Source organism: Oncorhynchus gorbuscha, linkage group LG08 (assembly GCF_021184085.1).
Source record: "Oncorhynchus gorbuscha isolate QuinsamMale2020 ecotype Even-year linkage group LG08, OgorEven_v1.0, whole genome shotgun sequence".
NCBI lineage: Eukaryota > Metazoa > Chordata > Actinopteri > Salmoniformes > Salmonidae > Oncorhynchus > Oncorhynchus gorbuscha.
Genome location: NC_060180.1, coordinates 76,725,479 through 76,744,487, shown reverse-complemented (window position 1 = coordinate 76,744,487; position 19,009 = coordinate 76,725,479). Strand labels below are relative to the sequence as shown.

Here is a 19,009-nt window from a genome sequence, read left to right as displayed (position 1 = left end):
GAACCAGGCTATGTGGGGTGGCCAGTCCTCTGAGCGTTACACAGAGGCCTGTACTCTGGAGCGGATCGATTTGGAGGTGGAGGGTCCGTCATGGTCTGTGGCGGTGTGTCACAGCATCATCGGACTGAGCTTGTTGTCATTGCAGGCAATCTCAACACTGTGCGTTACAGGGAAGACATCCTCCTCCCTCATGTGGTACCCTTCCTGCAGGCTCATCCTGACATGACCCTCCAGCATGACAATGCCACCAGCCATACTGCTTGTTCTGTGTGTGATTTCCTGCAAGACAGGAATGTCCGTGTTCTGTCATGGCCAGCGAGGAGCCCGGATCTCAATCCCATTGAGTACATCTGGGACCCATTGGATTGGAGGGTGAGGGCTAGGGCCATTCCCCCCAGAAATGTCCGGGAACTTGCAGGTGCTTTGGTGGAAGAGTGGGGTAACATCTCACAGCAAGAACTGGCAAATCTGGTGCAGTCCATGAGGAGGAGATGCACTGCAGTACTTGATGCAGCTGGTGGCCACACCAGATTCTGACTGTTACTTTTGATTTTGTCCCCCCTTTGTTCAGGGACACATTATTCCATTTCAGTTAGTCACATGTCTGTGGAACCTGTTCAGTTTATGTCTGTTGTTGAATCTTATGTTCATACAAATATTTACACATGTTAAGTTTGCTGAAAATAAACGCAGTTGACAATGAGAGGATGTTTCTTTTTTTTTTGCTGAGTTTAGAAGCGCAATCATTTCGCGATGACATCTTGCGAACCATGTGTATGTGACCAATAATATTTGATAACTACTGGGCATGCAGACACTAGTGTGGTCTTTTTACGTATGAAAGTAAAATCCATGACCAGCATTCTTTCTCGAAATGGCCTTACTGTAGTGAATATGACGTTCTGTGTCTTTCCCCTAAAAAAGCGCCCAGTAGATTTGGTGCAATTGCACAGTGGATGGCTGACTTTTTCCGACTGCTTATGCTTTTGGTTTACTTACGGTAAGGTGGACCCGCAGTGTCCAGTATGGTATCAGGTGATCCACTAACTACGGAGCGAAGGCTGACTGGTGAAAAATGCAAAATGACATATAGCAAATGTTGGAGCATAATTCATTCACCTTTTCGGATCAAATATTGAATTTAAAAACATCATTGGAGCTCCAATGTAACGATCTCGTGCCAGACCTGGTACGTGAAGGTGGATTTTTTTGTATATTTAAATTTATGAAATACCACATTTGCAGAGGAAAAATATTGGCCACACCAACATGGGGCTGTGCTACAGTTTGCGTCCCCGGCTCTTCGGGGACCTGAGCGGGTCTATTTCAAACGCTACCTCGGACTCGGATCAGCCGCCAGACCCAGCTGTACCTTGCCGAGCCGGGGGAACTCGTCAAGAGGACACAGGGGGTTATGGCGAGACTTCGTCGCTCCGAGACGGTAGCAGCCAAGTACGCCATGGGGACACAGTCAAGCTCCCGCCCAGGGAGCCCCGCGGTAGAGACAACACGGGCACCGATGTAGTGCTCATACAGAACGGAGGCGGAGTAGGCAAGGGAACGGGCAAGGACCGCAGTCGACGAATACAGCTGCTGCAGAAAACAACCAGCACCCAAAAACAGAAAAACTGGGACAAACTGCTGGTGGAGGAGAAGGAGGCCGAGAGGGAGGCGAAGAAAATCAGCAAGAACATTGACAGGGCGTTAAAGGAGCTCAAACGGGAGTACAAACAGACACATCGGCTGCTATTACTGGGTAGGTTGGCACATTATTTGAAGATTATTTAATCATCTCCATTTTGTCGTGAACTGCGGCATTTCAGGTCGCTAGAGAGGTCAGTGCTGCGTGTGCTTATATCACTCCCGTTTTCCACGTTAAATGGCATCCCCGGCAGTCGTCATTTGACTGAACTGAAGATGGACGTTGAATATCATAGCCTACTTCATCCTCTTCGTCTACCCAGTTTACCCTTGTCCTGTCTATATCTTTCACGTCGCGTTCACTTACTAGTTGGAACTAGGAAACTCTAAAATGTTCGATTTTTCTAACTGGTTGTGGTGTTAAACACGTGCTGCGTTCAATCATTTGGCAAGTCGCAAATGTCTTAGTTCTGACTAGCACGGGAACGCGACATCATATTTGATTGCAGTTACAGTAACACTAATGATCGGGTTGTTATTGTAACGCATCTTAGTTTCACACACACAACACACACACACACACACTTTAAATATAGAAGATGTACACGTTTTGCAAAAAATTTAAATGTCCTTTTATTCACATGAAGTTTAAAATGATTCCTTCCTCTAGTCTTAGCCATCTGCACCCATATACACATCATCAATAGAATGGGTCTCTCCATTCAAGTCAATAATGGCACAATGGTTGGACTGGCAGCCATTGTAAATGTACCCTGAGTTTACCAGTCAAATTGCCAGGGTAACACAAGCCTTTTCTATAGATTCTATCTCCATGTCTGCACCACCCATTGCCTTTACACAGCGTGGCTTTCTCTATGTCAATGTGTTACCCAGTGGGTCAGTGCTGTGGGAAAATTGGCTTCATCAGATCATAGAATAGTGGGATTCTTTCAAAGTAAATCTAAACAGTTTGCTGACAAGTGGTTCAAATCCATATAGGGGGTTATATTGTCTCATTCAAACAATTCCATTATTTTGGTTTCTCTCAACCATCCACCACACTATCCTAGTCTTTATTCATAGGGGCCAACCATCCACACTATCCTAGTCTTTATTCATAGGGGCCAACCATCCACCACACTACCCTAGTCTTTATTCATAGGGGCCAACCATCCACCACACTATCCTAGTCTTTATACATAGGGGCCAACCATCCACCACACTATCCTACTCTTTATACATAGGGGCATTCATCCACACTATCCTAGTCTTTATTCATAGGGGTCAACCATCCACCACACTATCCTAGTCTTTATTCATAGGGGCCAACCATCCACCACACTATCCTAGTCTTTATTCATAGGGGCCAACCATCCACCACACTATCCTAGTCTTTATTCATAGGGGCCAACCATCCACCACACTATCCTAGTCTTTATTCATAGGGGCCAACCATCCACCACACTATCCTAGTCTTTATTCATAGGGGTCAACCATCCACCACACTATCCTACTCTTTATTCATAGGGGCCAACCATCCACACTATCGTAGTCTTTATACATAGGGGCCAACCATCCACACTATCCTAGTCTTTATTCATAGGGGCCAACCATCCACACTATCCTAGTCTTTATTCATAGGGGCCAACCATCCACACTATCCTAGTCTTTATTCATAGGGGCCAACCATCCACACTATCCTAGTCTTTATTCATAGGGGCCAACCATCCACACTATCCTAGTCTTTATTCATAGGGGCCAACCATCCACACTATCCTAGTCTTTATTCATAGGGGCCAACCATCCACACTATCCTAGTCTTTATTCATAGGGGCATTCATCCACACTATCCTAGTCTTTATTCATAGGGGCCAACCATCCACCACACTATCCTAGTCTTTATTCATAGGGGCCAACCATCCACCACACTATCCTAGTCTTTATTCATAGGGGCCAACCATCCACCACACTACCCTAGTCTTTATACATAGGGGCATTCATCCACACTACCCTAGTCTTTATACACAGGGGCATTCATCCACACTACCCTAGTCTTTATACATAGGGGCCATCCATCCACACTACTCTTTATACATAGGGGCCAACCATCCACACTACCCTAGTCTTTATACATAGGGGCATTCATCCACACTACCCTAGTCTTTATACATAGGGGCATTCATCCCCACTACCCTAGTCTTTATACATAGGGGCCATCCATCCACACTACTCTTTATACATAGGGGCCAACCATCCACACTACCCTAGTCTTTATACATAGGGGCATTCATCCACACTACCCTAGTCTTTATACATAGGGGCATTCATCCACACTACTCTTTATACATAGGGGCCAACCATCCACACTACCCTAGTCTTTATACATAGGGGCCATCCATCCACACTACCCTAGTCTTTATACATAGGGGCCATCCATCCACACTACCCTAGTCTTTATTCATAGGGGCATTCATCCACACTACCCTAGTCTTTATACATAGGGGCCATCCATCCACACTACTCTTTATACATAGGGGCCAACCATCCACACTACCCTAGTCTTTATACATAGGGGCATTCATCCACACGACCATAGTCTTTATACATAGGGGCCAACCATCCACACTACCCTAGTCTTTATACATAGGGGCCATCCATCCACACTACCCTAGTCTTTAAACATTGTGAAGCCATCCAGAAAACATTTACCCTAGTCTTTATACATAGGGGCATTCATCCACACTACTGTTTATACATAGGGGCCAACTATCCACACTACCCTAGTCTTTATACATTGGGGCCAACCATCCACACTACTCTTTATACATAGGGGCCAACCATCCACACTACTCTTTATACATAGGGGCCAACCATCCACACTACCCTAGTCCTTATACATGGGGGCCAACCATCCACACTACCCTAGTCTTTATACATAGGGGCCAACCATCCACACTACTCTTTATACATAGGGGCCAACCATCCACACTACCCTAGTCTTTATACATAGGGGCCAACCATCCACACTACTCTTTATACATAGGGGCCAACCATCCACACTACCCTAGTCTTTATACATAGGGGCCAACCATCCACCCTAGTCTTTATACATAGGGGCCAACCATCCACCCTAGTCTTTATACATAGGGGCCAACCATCCACCCTAGTCTTTATACACAGGGGCCTTTTATATGTCCATACAGTATTTTACTCCGTGTCGGTGGTGTGTGAAAGATGGCTTCATCAGGACGTTATAAATCACTGGGTGTCCACCTTATTCCTCTTTCTCTCTCTGAAATGGCTGAACTGTTCAGATGGGGGGGGGGGGGGGTTGGACTGTAACTGTTCAGATGGGGGGGGGGGGGGGGGTTGGACTGTAACTGTTCAGATGGGGGGGGGGGTGTTGGACTGTAACTGTTCAGATGGGGGGTGGTTGGACTGTAACTGTTCAGATGGGGGGGGGGGGTTGGACTGTAACTGTTCAGATGGGGGGGGTTGGACTGTAACTGTTCAGATGGGGGGTTGGACTGTAACTGTTCAGATGGGGGGGCTGGACTGTAACTGTTCAGATGGGGGGATTGGACTGTAACTGTTCAGATGGGGGGATTGGACTGTAACTGTTCAGATGGGGGGATTGGACTGTAACTGTTCAGATGGGGGGGTTGGACTGTAACTGTTCAGATGGGGGGGGTTGGACTGTAACTGTTCAGATGGGGGGGGGGTTGGACTGTAACTGTTCAGATGGGGGCGGGGTTGGACTGTAACTGTTCAGATGGGGGCGGGGTTGGACTGTAACTGTTCAGATGGGGGGGGGTTGGACTGTAACTGTTCAGATGGGGGGGTTGGACTGTAACTGTTCAGATGGGGGGGTTGGAATGTAACTGTTCAGATGGGGGGGTTGGACTGTAACTGTTCAGATGGGGGGGGGTTGGACTGTAACTGTTCAGATGGGGGCGGGGTTGGACTGTAACTGTTCAGATGGGGGGGGGGGGTTGGACTGTAACTGTTCAGATGGGGGGGGGTTGGACTGTAACTGTTCAGATGGGGGGGGGTTGGACTGTAACTGTTCAGATGGGGGGGTTGGACTGTAACTGTTCAGATGGGGGGGTTGGAATGTAACTGTTCAGATGGGGGGGGGTTGGACTGTAACTGTTCAGATGGGGGGGTTGGACTGTAACTGTTCAGATGGGGGCGGGGTTGGACTGTAACTGTTCAGATGGGGGGGGGTTGGACTGTAACTGTTCAGATGGGGGGGGGGGTTGGACTGTAACTGTTCAGATGGGGGGTTGGACTGTAACTGTTCAGATGGGGGGGGGTTGGAATGTAACTGTTCAGATGGGGGGTTGGACTGTAACTGTTCAGATGGGGGGGGGGGTTGGACTGTAACTGTTCAGATGGGGGGGGGGGGGTTGGACTGTAACTGTTCAGATGGGGGGGTTGGACTGTAACTGTTCAGATGGGGGGGTTGGACTGTAACTGTTCAGATGGGGGTTGGACTGTAACTGTTCAGATGGGGGCTGGACTGTAACTGTTCAGATGGGGGGTTGGACTGTAACTGTTCAGATGGGGGGTTGGACTGTAACTGTTCAGATGGGGGGGGTTGGACTGTAACTTTTCAGATGGGGGGGTTGGACTGTGTCTGCTCAGATGGGGGGGGGTTGGACTGTAACTGTTCAGATGGGGGGGTTGGACTGTAACTGTTCAGATGGGGGGGTTGGACTGTGTCTGCTCAGATGGGGGGTTGGACTGTGTCTGCTCAGATGGGGGGGTTGGACTGTAACTGTTCAGATGGGGGGTTGGACTGTAACTGTTCAGATGGGGGGTTGGACTGTAACTGTTCAGATCGGGGGGGGTTGGACTGTGTCTGCTCAGATGGGGGGGGTTGGACTGTGTCTGCTCAGATGGGGGGGTTGGACTGTAACTGTTCAGATGGGGGTTGGACTGTAACTGTTCAGATGGGGGGGCTGGACTGTAACTGTTCAGATGGGGGTTGGACTGTAACTGTTCAGATGGGGGGGGGGGTTGGACTGTAACTGTTCAGATGGGGGGGGTTGGACTGTAACTTTTCAGATGGGGTGGGGGTTGGACTGTGTCTGCTCAGATGGGGGGGGGTTGGACTGTAACTGTTCAGATGGGGGGGTTGGACTGTAACTGTTCAGATGGGGGGGGGGGGGTTGGACTGTAACTGTTCAGATGGGGGGGTTGGACTGTAACTGTTCAGATCGGGGGGTTGGACTGTGTCTGCTCAGATGGGGGGTTGGACTGTAACTGTTCAGATCGGGGGGGTTGGACTGTGTCTGCTCAGATGGGGGGGCTGTGGTTTTCATTACTAGAGGGCCAAAGTTTCCACTCAGAGAAGCCAGTGGCTTTTCTCATAGACATCAACACGGAGACGTCTTCTTGAGTGTCTTTTCAGTTGTTGTGATAATGACTGTTCATTTCGGCTCACTAGGAGAACCCTGTTTTACTCACAACACTGGTAATCTATGTGGAGAACCCTGTTTTACTCACAACACTGGTAATCTATGTGGAGAACCCTGTTTTACTCACAACACTGGTAATCTATGTGGAGAACCCTGTTTTACTCACAACACTGGTAATCTATGTGGAGAACCCTGTTTTACTCACAACACTGGTAGTCTATGTGGAGAACACTGTTTTACTCACAACACTGGTAATCTATGTGGAGAACCCTGTTTTACTCACAACACTGGTAATCTATGTGGAGAACCCTGTTTTACTCAACCCTGGTAATCTATGTGGAGAACCCTGTTTTACTCACAACACTGGTAATCTATGTGGAGAACCCTGTTTTACTCACAACACTGGTAATCTATGTGGAGAACCCTGTTTTACTCACAACACTGGTAATCTATGTGGAGAACCCTGTTTTACTCACAACACTGGTAATCTATGTGGAGAACACTGTTTTACTCACAACACTGGTAATCTATGTGGAGAACCCTGTTTTACTCACAACACTGGTAATCTATGTGGAGAACCCTGTTTTACTCACAACACTGGTAATCTATGTGGAGAACCCTGTTTTACTCACAACACTGGTAATCTATGTGGAGAACCCTGTTTTACTCACAACACAGGTAATCTATGTGGAGAACCCTGTTTTACTCACAACACTGGTAATCTATGTGGAGAACCCTGTTTTACTCACAACACTGGTAATCGATGTGGAGAAGCCTGTTTTACTCACAACACTGGTAATCTATGTGGAGAACCCTGTTTTACTCAACCCTGGTAATCTATGTGGAGAACCCTGTTTTACTCAACACTGGTAATCTATGTGGAGAACCCTGTTTTACTCAACCCTGGTAATATATGTGGGGAACCCTGTTTTACTCAACACTGGTAATCTATGTGGAGAACCCTGTTTTACTCAACACTGGTAATCTATGTGGAGAACCCTGTTTTACTCAACACTGGTAGTCTATGTGGAGAACCCTGTTTTACTCAACACTGGTAATCTATGTGGAGAACCCTGTTTTACTCAACCCCGGTAATCTATGTGGAGGCAAATAGGAAGGATCACAGGCTATTCATTACAGTACTAAAGCATGGGACAACACTCTTTAAGGGGGTTGTTAAGGGTTTATAACTAGTTGATAGACTTATTAACGAATATCAATCAGTTTTAACATAGTAGTGGAGGACTATGTCTCTATGTTGATAAAAATGGCAAAACTGATCGTAGACCAGCTCTCCTACTCTGAGATGCTTGATACATACAGCCCTAAACTACATTTAAGCAGAGAGCCCAGTTGAGTTCCTCTCCTTGATAGACTCCAGGCCTTCCATTAGGCTTGGTCGCTGGTATTCCGTATATACTGTAACCCGGGGTATTTGGGAATAGCCACAGGATGGTTTTTCTATACCATTTTAAACTAATTTATTTTTATCAAGAAATTATTTGTAGAATTGATACTTTTTTAAGTAAATATCAAATCAAATCAAATCAAATTTATTTATATAGCCCTTCGTACATCAGCTGATATCTCAAAGTGCTGTACAGAAACCCAGCCTAAAACCCCAAACAGCAAACAATGCAGGTGTAAAAGCACAGGTGTAAATACCAACTTGTGCAGAGTACGTTAGGAGACGAAGCAGAATCCGTTCTTCATTTCACCTCTTACTTTTCATAATGTATCATAGTTCCCCAGGACAGTGGTTCCTGTCACGTGTTTGTTTTGTAAATAGCACGACGGGAGGAAGTGGGAACAGGGGAGTACAGCTGTGTGTTGACGGGGATCGTGTTTAAATTGAAAGTCAGTGTTATTTTGCTTCAATAGAGTGATCAGGGACTGTACAACTATAGTTTTCCTTCACAGAAAACACATTTAGTGCAACACATTCAACATAAAAAAAGCTTCCTTTTCATCAGATAACAGAAGTACGACGCTATTTGGCTGGCAGCCACACAAGTAAATACAATGAAAAAGCAAGGTCTTTTTTTGCAAAATTATGTATGGCCATCATATTTATAATGTCTATCATAGAAAGAATGTAGCCAGCTACATTTCCTAATGTTTTGCTTAAAGTTAATCTGCCATTTTACGCCCAGAAAAGTAGAGAGAAAAAGCGGGCTGGCTACGCCCAGAAAAGTAGAGAGAAAAAGCAGGCTGGCTACGCCCAGAAAAGTAGAGAGAAAAAGCAGGCCCAGAAAAGTAGAGAGAAAAGCAGGCTGGCTACACCCAGAAAAAAGAGAGAAAAGCAGGCTGGCTACACCCAGAAAAGTAGAGAGAAAAAGCAGGCTGGCTACGCCCAGAAAAGTAGAGAGAAAAAGCAGGCTGGCTACGCCCAGAAAAGTAGAGAGAAAAAGCAGGCTGGCTACGCCCAGATAAGTAGAGAGAAAAGTAGGCTGGCTACACCCTGAAAAGTAGAGAGAAAAGCAGGCTGGCTACACCCAGAAAAGTAGAGAGAAAAAGCAGGCTGGCTACACCCAGAAAAGTAAGAGAGAAAAAGCAGGCTGGCTACGCCCAGAAAAGTAGAGAGAAAAAGCAGGCTGGCTACGCCCAGAAAAGTAGAATAAAGCAGGCTGGCTACACCCAGATAAGTAGAGAGAAAAGTAGGCTGGCTACACCCTGAAAAGTAGAGAGAAAAGCAGGCTGGCTACACCCAGAAAAGCAGGCTGGCTACACCCAGAAAAGCAGGCTGGCTACACCCAGAAATGCAGGCTGGCTACACCCAGAAAAGTAGAGAGACAAGCTGGCTGGCTATGCCCAGAAAAGTAGAGAGAAAAGCAGGCTGGCTACACCCAGAAAAGTAGAGAGAAAAGCAGGCTGGCTACACCCAGAAATGCAGGCTGGCTACACCCAGAAAAGTAGAGAGAAAAGCAGGCTGGCTACACCCAGAAAAGCAGGCTGGCTACACCCAGAAAAGCAGGCTGGCTACACCCAGAAAAGCAGGCTGGCTACACCCAGAAATGCAGGCTGGCTACACCCAGAAATGTAGAGAGAAAAGCAGGCTGGCTATGCCCAGAAAAGTAGAGAGAAAGCTGATGGAATGGCCATTCGTGAATTCTCATCTGAGTTTAGAAGTGCAACAGAAGCTCAAAATAGGTCTAAACCCGATCAGAAATGACAAGAAGCTAAGTTAGATCTGTGACATTTATTTTGTGTTTAATCTTTTTTTCTGCATGAAAAATGGAGAACTGTGTTTACCTTGCTAGTTTTCTTAGTAGGTGGCTAAATTAATAAGGAATCAGGGCATCAAATAAATTAGCTTTCTGCCGTGTTTGAGAAGTCAAAGCCCTTTGGATGAGTTACAGTGCATACGGAAAGTATTCAGACCCCTTGACTTCTTCCACATTTTGTTTCGTTACAGCCTTATTCTAAAATGGATTACCCACAATACCCCATAATGACAAAGACAGGTTTTTAGAAGCTTTTGCAAATGTATTTAAAAAATATTTTAAAAACTTTATATGACAATTGCATAAGAATTAAGACCCTTTACTCAGTAGTTTGTTGAAGTATCTTTTGGCAGTGACTTTTGCCTTGAGTCTTCTTGGGTATGACGCTACAAGTTTGGCACACCTGCATTTGGGGAGTTTCTCTCATTCTTCTTTGCAGATTCTCTCAATCTCTGTCAGGTTGAATGGGGAGAGTCGCTGCACAGCTATTTTCAGGTCTCTGCAGAGATGTTCGATCGGGTTCAAATCAGGGTTCTGGCTGGGCCACTCAAGGACATTGAGAGACTTGTCCCGAAGCCACTCCTGCATTGTCTTGGCTGTGTGCTTAGGGTCGTTGTCCAGTTGGAAGGTAAACCTTCACCCCAGTCTGAGGTCCTGAGTGCTCTGGAGCAGGTTTTCCTAAAGGATCTCTCTGTACTTTGTTCCGTTCATCTTTCCCTTCATCCTGACTAGTCTCCCAGTCCCTGCTGCTGAAAAACATCTCCACAGCATGATGCTGCCACCACCATGCTTCACTGTAGAGACGGTGCCAGGTTTCCTCCAGGCGCGACGCTTGGCATTCAGGCCAAGAGTTCAATCTTGATTTCATCAGACCAGAGAATCTTGTTTCTCATGGTCTAAGAGTCCTTTAGGTGCCTTTTGGCAAACTCCAAGCGGGCTGTCATGTGCCTTTTTACTGAGGAGTGGCTTCCGTCTGCCTATTCTACCATAAAGGCCTGATTGGTGGAGTGCCGCAGAGATGGTTGTCCTTCTGGAAAGTTCTCCCATCTCCACAGAGGAACTCTGGAGCTCTTTCAGGGTGACCATCGGGTTCTTGGTCACTTCCCTGGCCAAGGCCGTTCTCCCCCGATTGGTCAGTTTGGCCGGGTGGCCAGCTCTAGGAAGAGTCTTGGTGGTTCCAAGGCTCTCTCTCTGGTGGGTCCTGTCTGCAGAGGGAGAGGCGCTCCTCTTGGGCCTCTGGGTCGTGGGTGGAACAGCCAACATGGGCCTCTTTAACTTCTCAGGAACAGGAGGCTTGCTCTGTGGATAGGAGCACAGTCAAACAACACACTAACCCTATGGTCTCAAATCCCACCCTATTCCCCATACTGTAGTACACTACTTTTGCCCCAAAGGTTGCTGGATCGAATCCCACCCTATTTACTACTTTTGCCCCAAAGGTTGCTGGATCGAATCCCCGAGCTTACAAGGTAAAAATATTTCGTTCTGCCCCTGAGCAAGGCAGTTAAGAATTACGTAGGCCACTGTGTTCTTGGGGACCTTCAATGCCGCAGAAATGTTTTGGTATTCTTCCCCAGATCTGTGCCTCGACACAATCCTATCTCGGCGCTCAACAGACAATTCCTTCAACCTCATGGCTTGGTTTTTGCCCTGACATGCACTGTCAACTGTGGGACCTTATATAGACAGGTGTGTAGCTTTCCAAATCATGTCCAATCAATTGAATTTACCACAGGTGGACTCGAATCAAGTTGTAGAATCATCTCAAGGATGATCAATGGATTTTTTGGGGGGGGGGGGGGGGGGGGGTTGGTGTACTAAGCCGGTACTACCATAAATCCAGTGGTGAGAGCAGTGGGACGATATGGACATCTGGATACCACACAACCATAATTTCCATGTAATTTCAGCAAGCCATGACACACACCATCTCAGATTTCTCTGCAATAGTTTCTGTAGTTTAAAAACAGATAAGCTAAGAATTCCTGCAACATTATTTAGTTGAAAGACAATTTGGAAGTCTGACAAATTGAGCTAATTGATTGCACCCAAATTGTCCATTTCAATTTTAAAGGATTCATATAATATTACAAAATATATATAGTACCCAATGTCCAAACCTAACAAACAAGGATTCAGATGTGAGAAATCCAAATTAATGGTCAAAAGCCACCCACGGACCCCCCCAAACCCTACACCAAGCCTAACCCAATGACCAGTTTATAGTAACAGCAGGAACACCACCATCTAGTGGTCAGAACCTGGACCCCCCAAACCCCACACCAAGCCTACCCCAACGACCAGTTTATAGTAACAGCAGGAACACCTCCATCTAGTGGTCAGAACCTGGTAATATCAGGAACCATCTAGTGGTCAGAACCTGGTAATAATCAGGAACAGCACCATCTAGTTGTTGGGGTGGTGGTGTGGACTGATACTGTATACTGGTTGGTGGTGTGGACTGATACTGTATACTGGTTGGTGGTGTGGACTGATACTGTATACTGGTTGGTGGTGTGGACTGATACTGTATACTGGTTGGTGGGATGGACTGATACTGTATACTGGTTGGTGGTGTGGACTGATACTGTATACTGGTTGGTGGTGTGGACTGATACAGTATACTGGTTGGTGGGGTGGACTGATACAGTATACTGGTTGGTGGGGTGGTGTTGTGGACTGATACTGTATACTGGTTGGTGGGGTGGACTGATACAGTTTACTGGTTGATGGGGTGGTGTTGTGGACTGATACAGTATACTGGTTGGTGGGGTGGTGTTGTGGACTGATACTGTATACTGGTTGGTGGGGTGGACTGATACTGTATACTGGTTGGTGGGGTGGACTGATACAGTATACTGGTTGGTGGGGTGGGCTGATACTGTATACTGGTTGGTGGGGTGGTGGTGTGGGCTGATACTGTATACTGGTTGGTGGGGTGGACTGATACTGTATACTGGTTGGTGGGGTGGACTGATACTGTATACTGGTTGATGTGTCATCTTAATCATTGTTAATAGGTTTCTTCCCAATCTGATGTTGTGTACATTACTTAATACATATTCACCCTATTCCCTATATAGTTCACTTCTTTTGTCCAGGCCGCACCCTATTCCCTATATAGTTCACTTCTTTTGTCCAGGCCGCACCCTATTCCCTATATAGTTCACTTCTTTTGTCCAGGCCGCACCCTATTCCCTATATAGTTCACTTCTTTTGTCCAGGCCGCACCCTATTCCCTATATAGTTCACTTCTTTTGTCCAGGCCGCACCCTATTCCCTATATAGTTCACTTCTTTTGTCCAGGCCGCACCCTATTCCCTATATAGTTCACTTCTTTTGTCCAGGCCGCACCCTATTCCCTATAAAGTTCACTTCTTTTGTCCAGGCCGCATCCCTATTCCCTATAAAGTGCACTACTTTTGTCCAGGCCGTATCCCTATTCTTTATATAGTGCACTACTTTCACCAGAGTCCCATCGCTACAATTTCAGACACAGCCAGCCATAGCCCTGGTCTAAAGTAGTGCACTAAATAGGGAATAGGGTGCCATTGAAGCCCCAGTGTTCCTCCACAGTGAGGCCAGAGTGCTGGCTGAGCCCTTCGGACGGTTGTTAAGACGAAGGTTGGTGTGTATTCTCTCTGTTTCTTTTGAAAGTGGACACCTTCCAAACAGTGTAACATTTCAGCCAGGCCAAGGTGTGCCGGCCCGGCTAATCTGGCTCACTTTATCTGTTTGTAGTAGCGCACGGCAGCTGTTTCCTTGAGTAACGATACATTCAGAAGGAAGTACATAAGTATCTGGTTTAAATAATACAATGAATCAGTAGTCATTGTGTTGTTAGGTGTTCTGGAACTGTGTTACAGAATTGACATTATAGAATGTTTATGTTCTAGAATGTCTAGGTTCTAGAATATAACTAGTATTCATGATCTACAGCTTGATGAGTGCTTCCCTCTTATCAGTCTGGCTTCATTTACATTCAAGCCACTTGACTTTGATAGGCCTACTTCATACACTGTGTTCTGATTTGGTGGCAGGCCAAACTCACCATTGATTCCAGGAAAGGAAGCAGGGAATCCATTGTTAGGCCACATTTATAAACTGGAGGGTTCGAGCCCTGAATGCTGATTGGCTGACAGCCGTGGTATATCAGCCCATATACCATGGGTATGACAACATATCTTTTTACTGCTCTAATTATGTTGGTAACCAGTTTATAATGGCAATAAGGCACCTCGGGGGTTTGTGGTATATGACCAATATACCATGGCTAAGGGCTGTGTTCAGGCACTCCACGATGCGTCGTGCTTTTGAACAGTCCTTGGCTGTGTTATATTGGCCATATACCCCACCCCCTCGGGCATTATTGCTTAATTAGACCACATTAGGAAAGGGAGCAGGGGATCCATTGGTAGACCACATTAGGAAAGGAAGCAGGGGATCCATTGTTAGACCACATTAGGAAAGGAAGCAGGGGATCCATTGGTAGACCACATTAGGAAAGGAAGCAGGGGATCCATTGGTAGACCACATTAGGAAAGGAAAGGAAGCAGGGGATCCATTGTTAGACCACATTAGGAAAGGAAAGGAAGCAGGGGATCCATTGGTAGACCACATTAGGAAAGGAAAGGAAGCAGGGGATCCATTGTTAGACCACATTAGGAAAGGAAAGGAAGCAGGGGATCCATTGTTAGACCACATTAGGAAAGGAAAGGGAGCAGGGGATCCATTGTTAGACCACATTAGGAAAGGAAAGGGAGCAGGGGATCCATTGTTAGACCACATTAGGAAAGGGAGCAGGGGATCCATTGTTAGACCACATTAGGAAAGGAAGCAGGGGATCCATTGGTAGACCACATTAGGAAAGGAAGCAGGGGATCCATTGTTAGACCACATTAGGAAAGGGAGCAGGAGATCCATTGTTAGACCACATTAGGAAAGGAAAGGAAGCAGGGGATCCATTGGTAGACCACATTAGGAAAGGAAGCAGGGGATCCATTGGTAGACCACATTAGGAAAGGAAGCAGGGGATCCATTGTTAGACCACATTAGGAAAGGGAGCAGGAGATCCATTGTTAGACCACATTAGGAAAGGAAAGGAAGCAGGGGATCCATTGGTAGACCACATTAGGAAAGGAAGCAGGGGATCCATTGTTAGACCACATTAGGAAAGGAAGCAGGGGATCCATTGGTAGACCACATTAGGAAAGGAAGCAGGATACACAGCACTGCTCGAGAGAAAGACTGCTGTGTGTCTAGCGTGCCGTCCCTGTCACAGCGTGCCGTCCCTGTTATAGCGTGCCGTCCCTGTTACAGCGTGCCGTCCCTGTTACAGCGTGCCGTCCCTGTTACAGCGTGCCGTCCCTGTTATAGCGTGCCGTGTGTTACAGCGTGCCGTCCCTGTTATAGCGTGCCGTGTGTTACAGCGTGCCGTCCCTGTTACAGCGTGCCGTGTGTTACAGCGTGCCGTCCCTGTTATAGCGTGCCGTGTGTTACAGCGTGCCGTCCCTGTTATAGCGTGCCATGTGTTACAGCGTACCGTCCCTGTTACAGCGTACACCCCCTGGACAGGACAGGACACTAGTCTATCTCCTGTTTCTGTAGTGAGACAGCTTGATGTACCAGGACACCCCCTGGACAGGACACTAGTCTATATCCTGTTTCTGCAGTGAGACAGCTTGATGTACCAGTACACCCCCTGGACAGGACACTAGTCTATATCCTGTTTCTGTAGTGAGACAGCTTGATGTACCAGTACACCCCCTGGACAGGACACTAGTCTATATCCTGTTTCTGTAGTGAGACAGCTTGATCTACAGTACACCCCCTGGACAGGACACTAGTCTATATCCTGTTTCTGTAGTGAGACAGCTTGATGTACAGTACACCCCCTGGACAGGACACTAGTCTATATCCTGTTTCTGTAGTGAGACAGCTTGATCTACAGTACACCCCCTGGACAGGACACTAGTCTATATCCTGTTTCTGTAGTGAGACAGCTTGATGTACAGTACACCCCCTGGACAGGACACTTGTCTATATCCTGTTTCTGTAGATGGTAGAGAGGACAGTATATACATATGAGATGAGTAATGTAGGGTATGTAAACAAGATGCAGTAGATGGTAGAGAGGACAGTATATACATATGAGATGAGTAATGTAGGGTATGTAAACAAGATGCAGTAGATGGTAGAGAGGACAGTATATACATATGAGATGAGTAATGTAGGGTATGTAAACAAGATGCAGTAGATGGTAGAGAGGACAGTATATACATATGAGATGAGTAATGTAGGGTATGTAAACAAGATGCAGTAGATGGTAGAGAGGACAGTATATACATATGAGATGAGTAATGTAGGGTATGTAAACAAGATGCAGTAGATGGTAGAGAGGACAGTATATACATATGAGATGAGTAATGTAGGGTATGTAAACAAGATGCAGTAGATGGTATAGAGTACAGTATATACATATGAGATGAGTAATGTAGGGTATGTAAACAAGATGCAGTAGATGGTATAGAGGACAGTATATACATATGAGATGAGTAATGTAGGGTATGTAAACAACAAGATGCAGTAGATGGTATAGAGGACAGTATATACATATGAGATGAGTAATGTAGGGTATGTAAACAAGATGCAGTAGATGGTAGAGAGGACAGTATATACATATGAGATGAGTAATGTAGGGTATGTAAACAAGATGCAGTAGATGGTATAGAGTACAGTATATACATATGAGATGAGTAATGTAGGGTATGTAAACAAGATGCAGTAGATGGTAGAGAGGACAGTATATACATATGAGATGAGTAATGTAGGGTATGTAAACAAGATGCAGTAGATGGTATAGAGTACAGTATATACATATGAGATGAGTAATGTAGGGTATGTAAACAAGATGCAGTAGATGGTTTAGAGGACAGTATATACATATGAGATGAGTAATGTAGGGTATGTAAACAAGATGCAGTAGATGGTTTAGAGGACAGTATATACATATGAGATGAGTAATGTAGGGTATGTAAACAAGATGCAGTAGATGGTATAGAGTACAGTATATACATATGAGATGAGTAATGTAGGGTATGCAAATATTATATAAAGTGCCATTGTTTAAAGTGGCTAGTGATACATTCATTACATCAATTTTTCATTAGTAAAGTGGCTAGAGATGAGTCAGGATGAAGGCTTGGTAAGGAGACAACTAGGGTTATTGGTAGGGCTGTGAGACAACTAGGGTTATTGGTAGGGCTGTGAGACAACTAGGGTTATTGGTAGGGCTGTGAGACAACAAGGGTTATTGGTAGGGCTGTGAGACAACTAGGGTTATTGGTAGGGCTGTGAGACAATAATAATAATAATAATATATGCCATTTAGCAGACGCTTTTATCCAAAGCGACTTACAGTCATGCGTGCATACATTCTGAGACAACGTATGGGTGGTCCCGGGGATCGAACCCACTAGATGGTGGGGCCCTGGCTGTTAGGGTTATTGGTAGGGCGCCATGCTAGGGTTATTGGTACCAACTGAGCTACACAGGAGCTCAACTAGGGTTATTGGTGGGGCTGTGAGACAACTAGGGTTATTGGTAGGGCTGTGAGACAACTAGGGTTATTGGTAGGGCTGTGAGACAACTAGGGTTATTGGTAGGGCTGTGAAACAACTAGGGTTTTTGGTAGGGCTGTGAAACAACTAGGGTTATTGGTAGGGCTGTGAAGACAACTAGGGTTATTGGTAGGGGGGCTGTGAGACAACTAGGGTTATTGGTGGGGCTGTGAGACAACTAGGGTTATTGGTGGGGCTGTGAGACAACTAGGGTTATTGGTAGGGCTGTGAGACAACTAGGGTTTTTGGTAGGGCTGTGAAACAACTAGGGTTTTTGGTAGGGCTGTGAGACAACTAGGGTTATTGGTGGGGCTGTGAGACAACTAGGGTTATTGGTGGGGCTGTGAGACAACTAGGGTTATTGGTGGGGCTGTGAGACAACTAGGGTTATTGGTGGGGCTGTGAGACAACTAGGGTTATTGGTGGGGCTGTGAGACAACTAGGGTTATTGGTGGGGCTGTGAGACAACTAGGGTTATTGGTAGGGCTGTGAGACAACTAGGGTTATTGGTAGGGCTGTGAGACAACTAGGGTTATTGGTGGGGCTGTGAGACAACTAGGGTTATTGGTGGGGCTGTGAGACAACTAGGGTTATTGGTAGGGCTGTGAGACAACTAGGGTTATTGGTAGGGCTGTGAGACAACTAGGGTTATTGGTAGGGCTGTGAGACAACTAGGGTTATTGGTGGGGCTGTGAGACAACTAGGGTTATTGGTAGGGCTGTGAGACAACTAGGGTTATTGGTGGGGCTGTGAGACAACTAGGGTTATTGGTAGGGCTGTGAGACAACTAGGGTTATTGGTGGGGCTGTGAGACAACTAGGGATATTGGTAGGGCTGTGAAACAACTAGGGTTATTGGTAGGGCTGTGAGACAACTAGGGTTATTGGTAGGGCTGTGAGACAACTAGGGTTATTGGTGGGGCTGTGAAACAACTAGGGTTATTGGTAGGGCTGTGAGACAACTAGGGTTATTGGTAGGGCTGTGACTAATTGAATAATGTGTACCTGACCGTTATGACTGACGACTGTCATTAAAATAAAAACAACGCTCAAAATGATTGAAATATGGCCCACATTCATTAAGATTTGAGTATCATGAATTG

General features: G+C 46.1%; 1 protein-coding gene across 1 annotated transcript in view; it reads left to right on the top strand.

Moving 5' to 3' along the window:
* Window positions 1-1,033: 1,033 nt before the first annotated feature.
* LOC124042193 (guanine nucleotide-binding protein G(olf) subunit alpha) overlaps window positions 1,034-19,009 on the top strand; it is a 112,553-nt gene continuing 94,577 nt past the window's right edge. Inside the window, exon 1 of the mRNA XM_046360596.1 lies at window positions 1,034-1,756. Coding sequence (XP_046216552.1) covers window positions 1,270-1,756 — 487 coding nt within the window. The 5' untranslated portion in view covers window positions 1,034-1,269. The remainder of the gene's footprint in view (window positions 1,757-19,009) is intronic.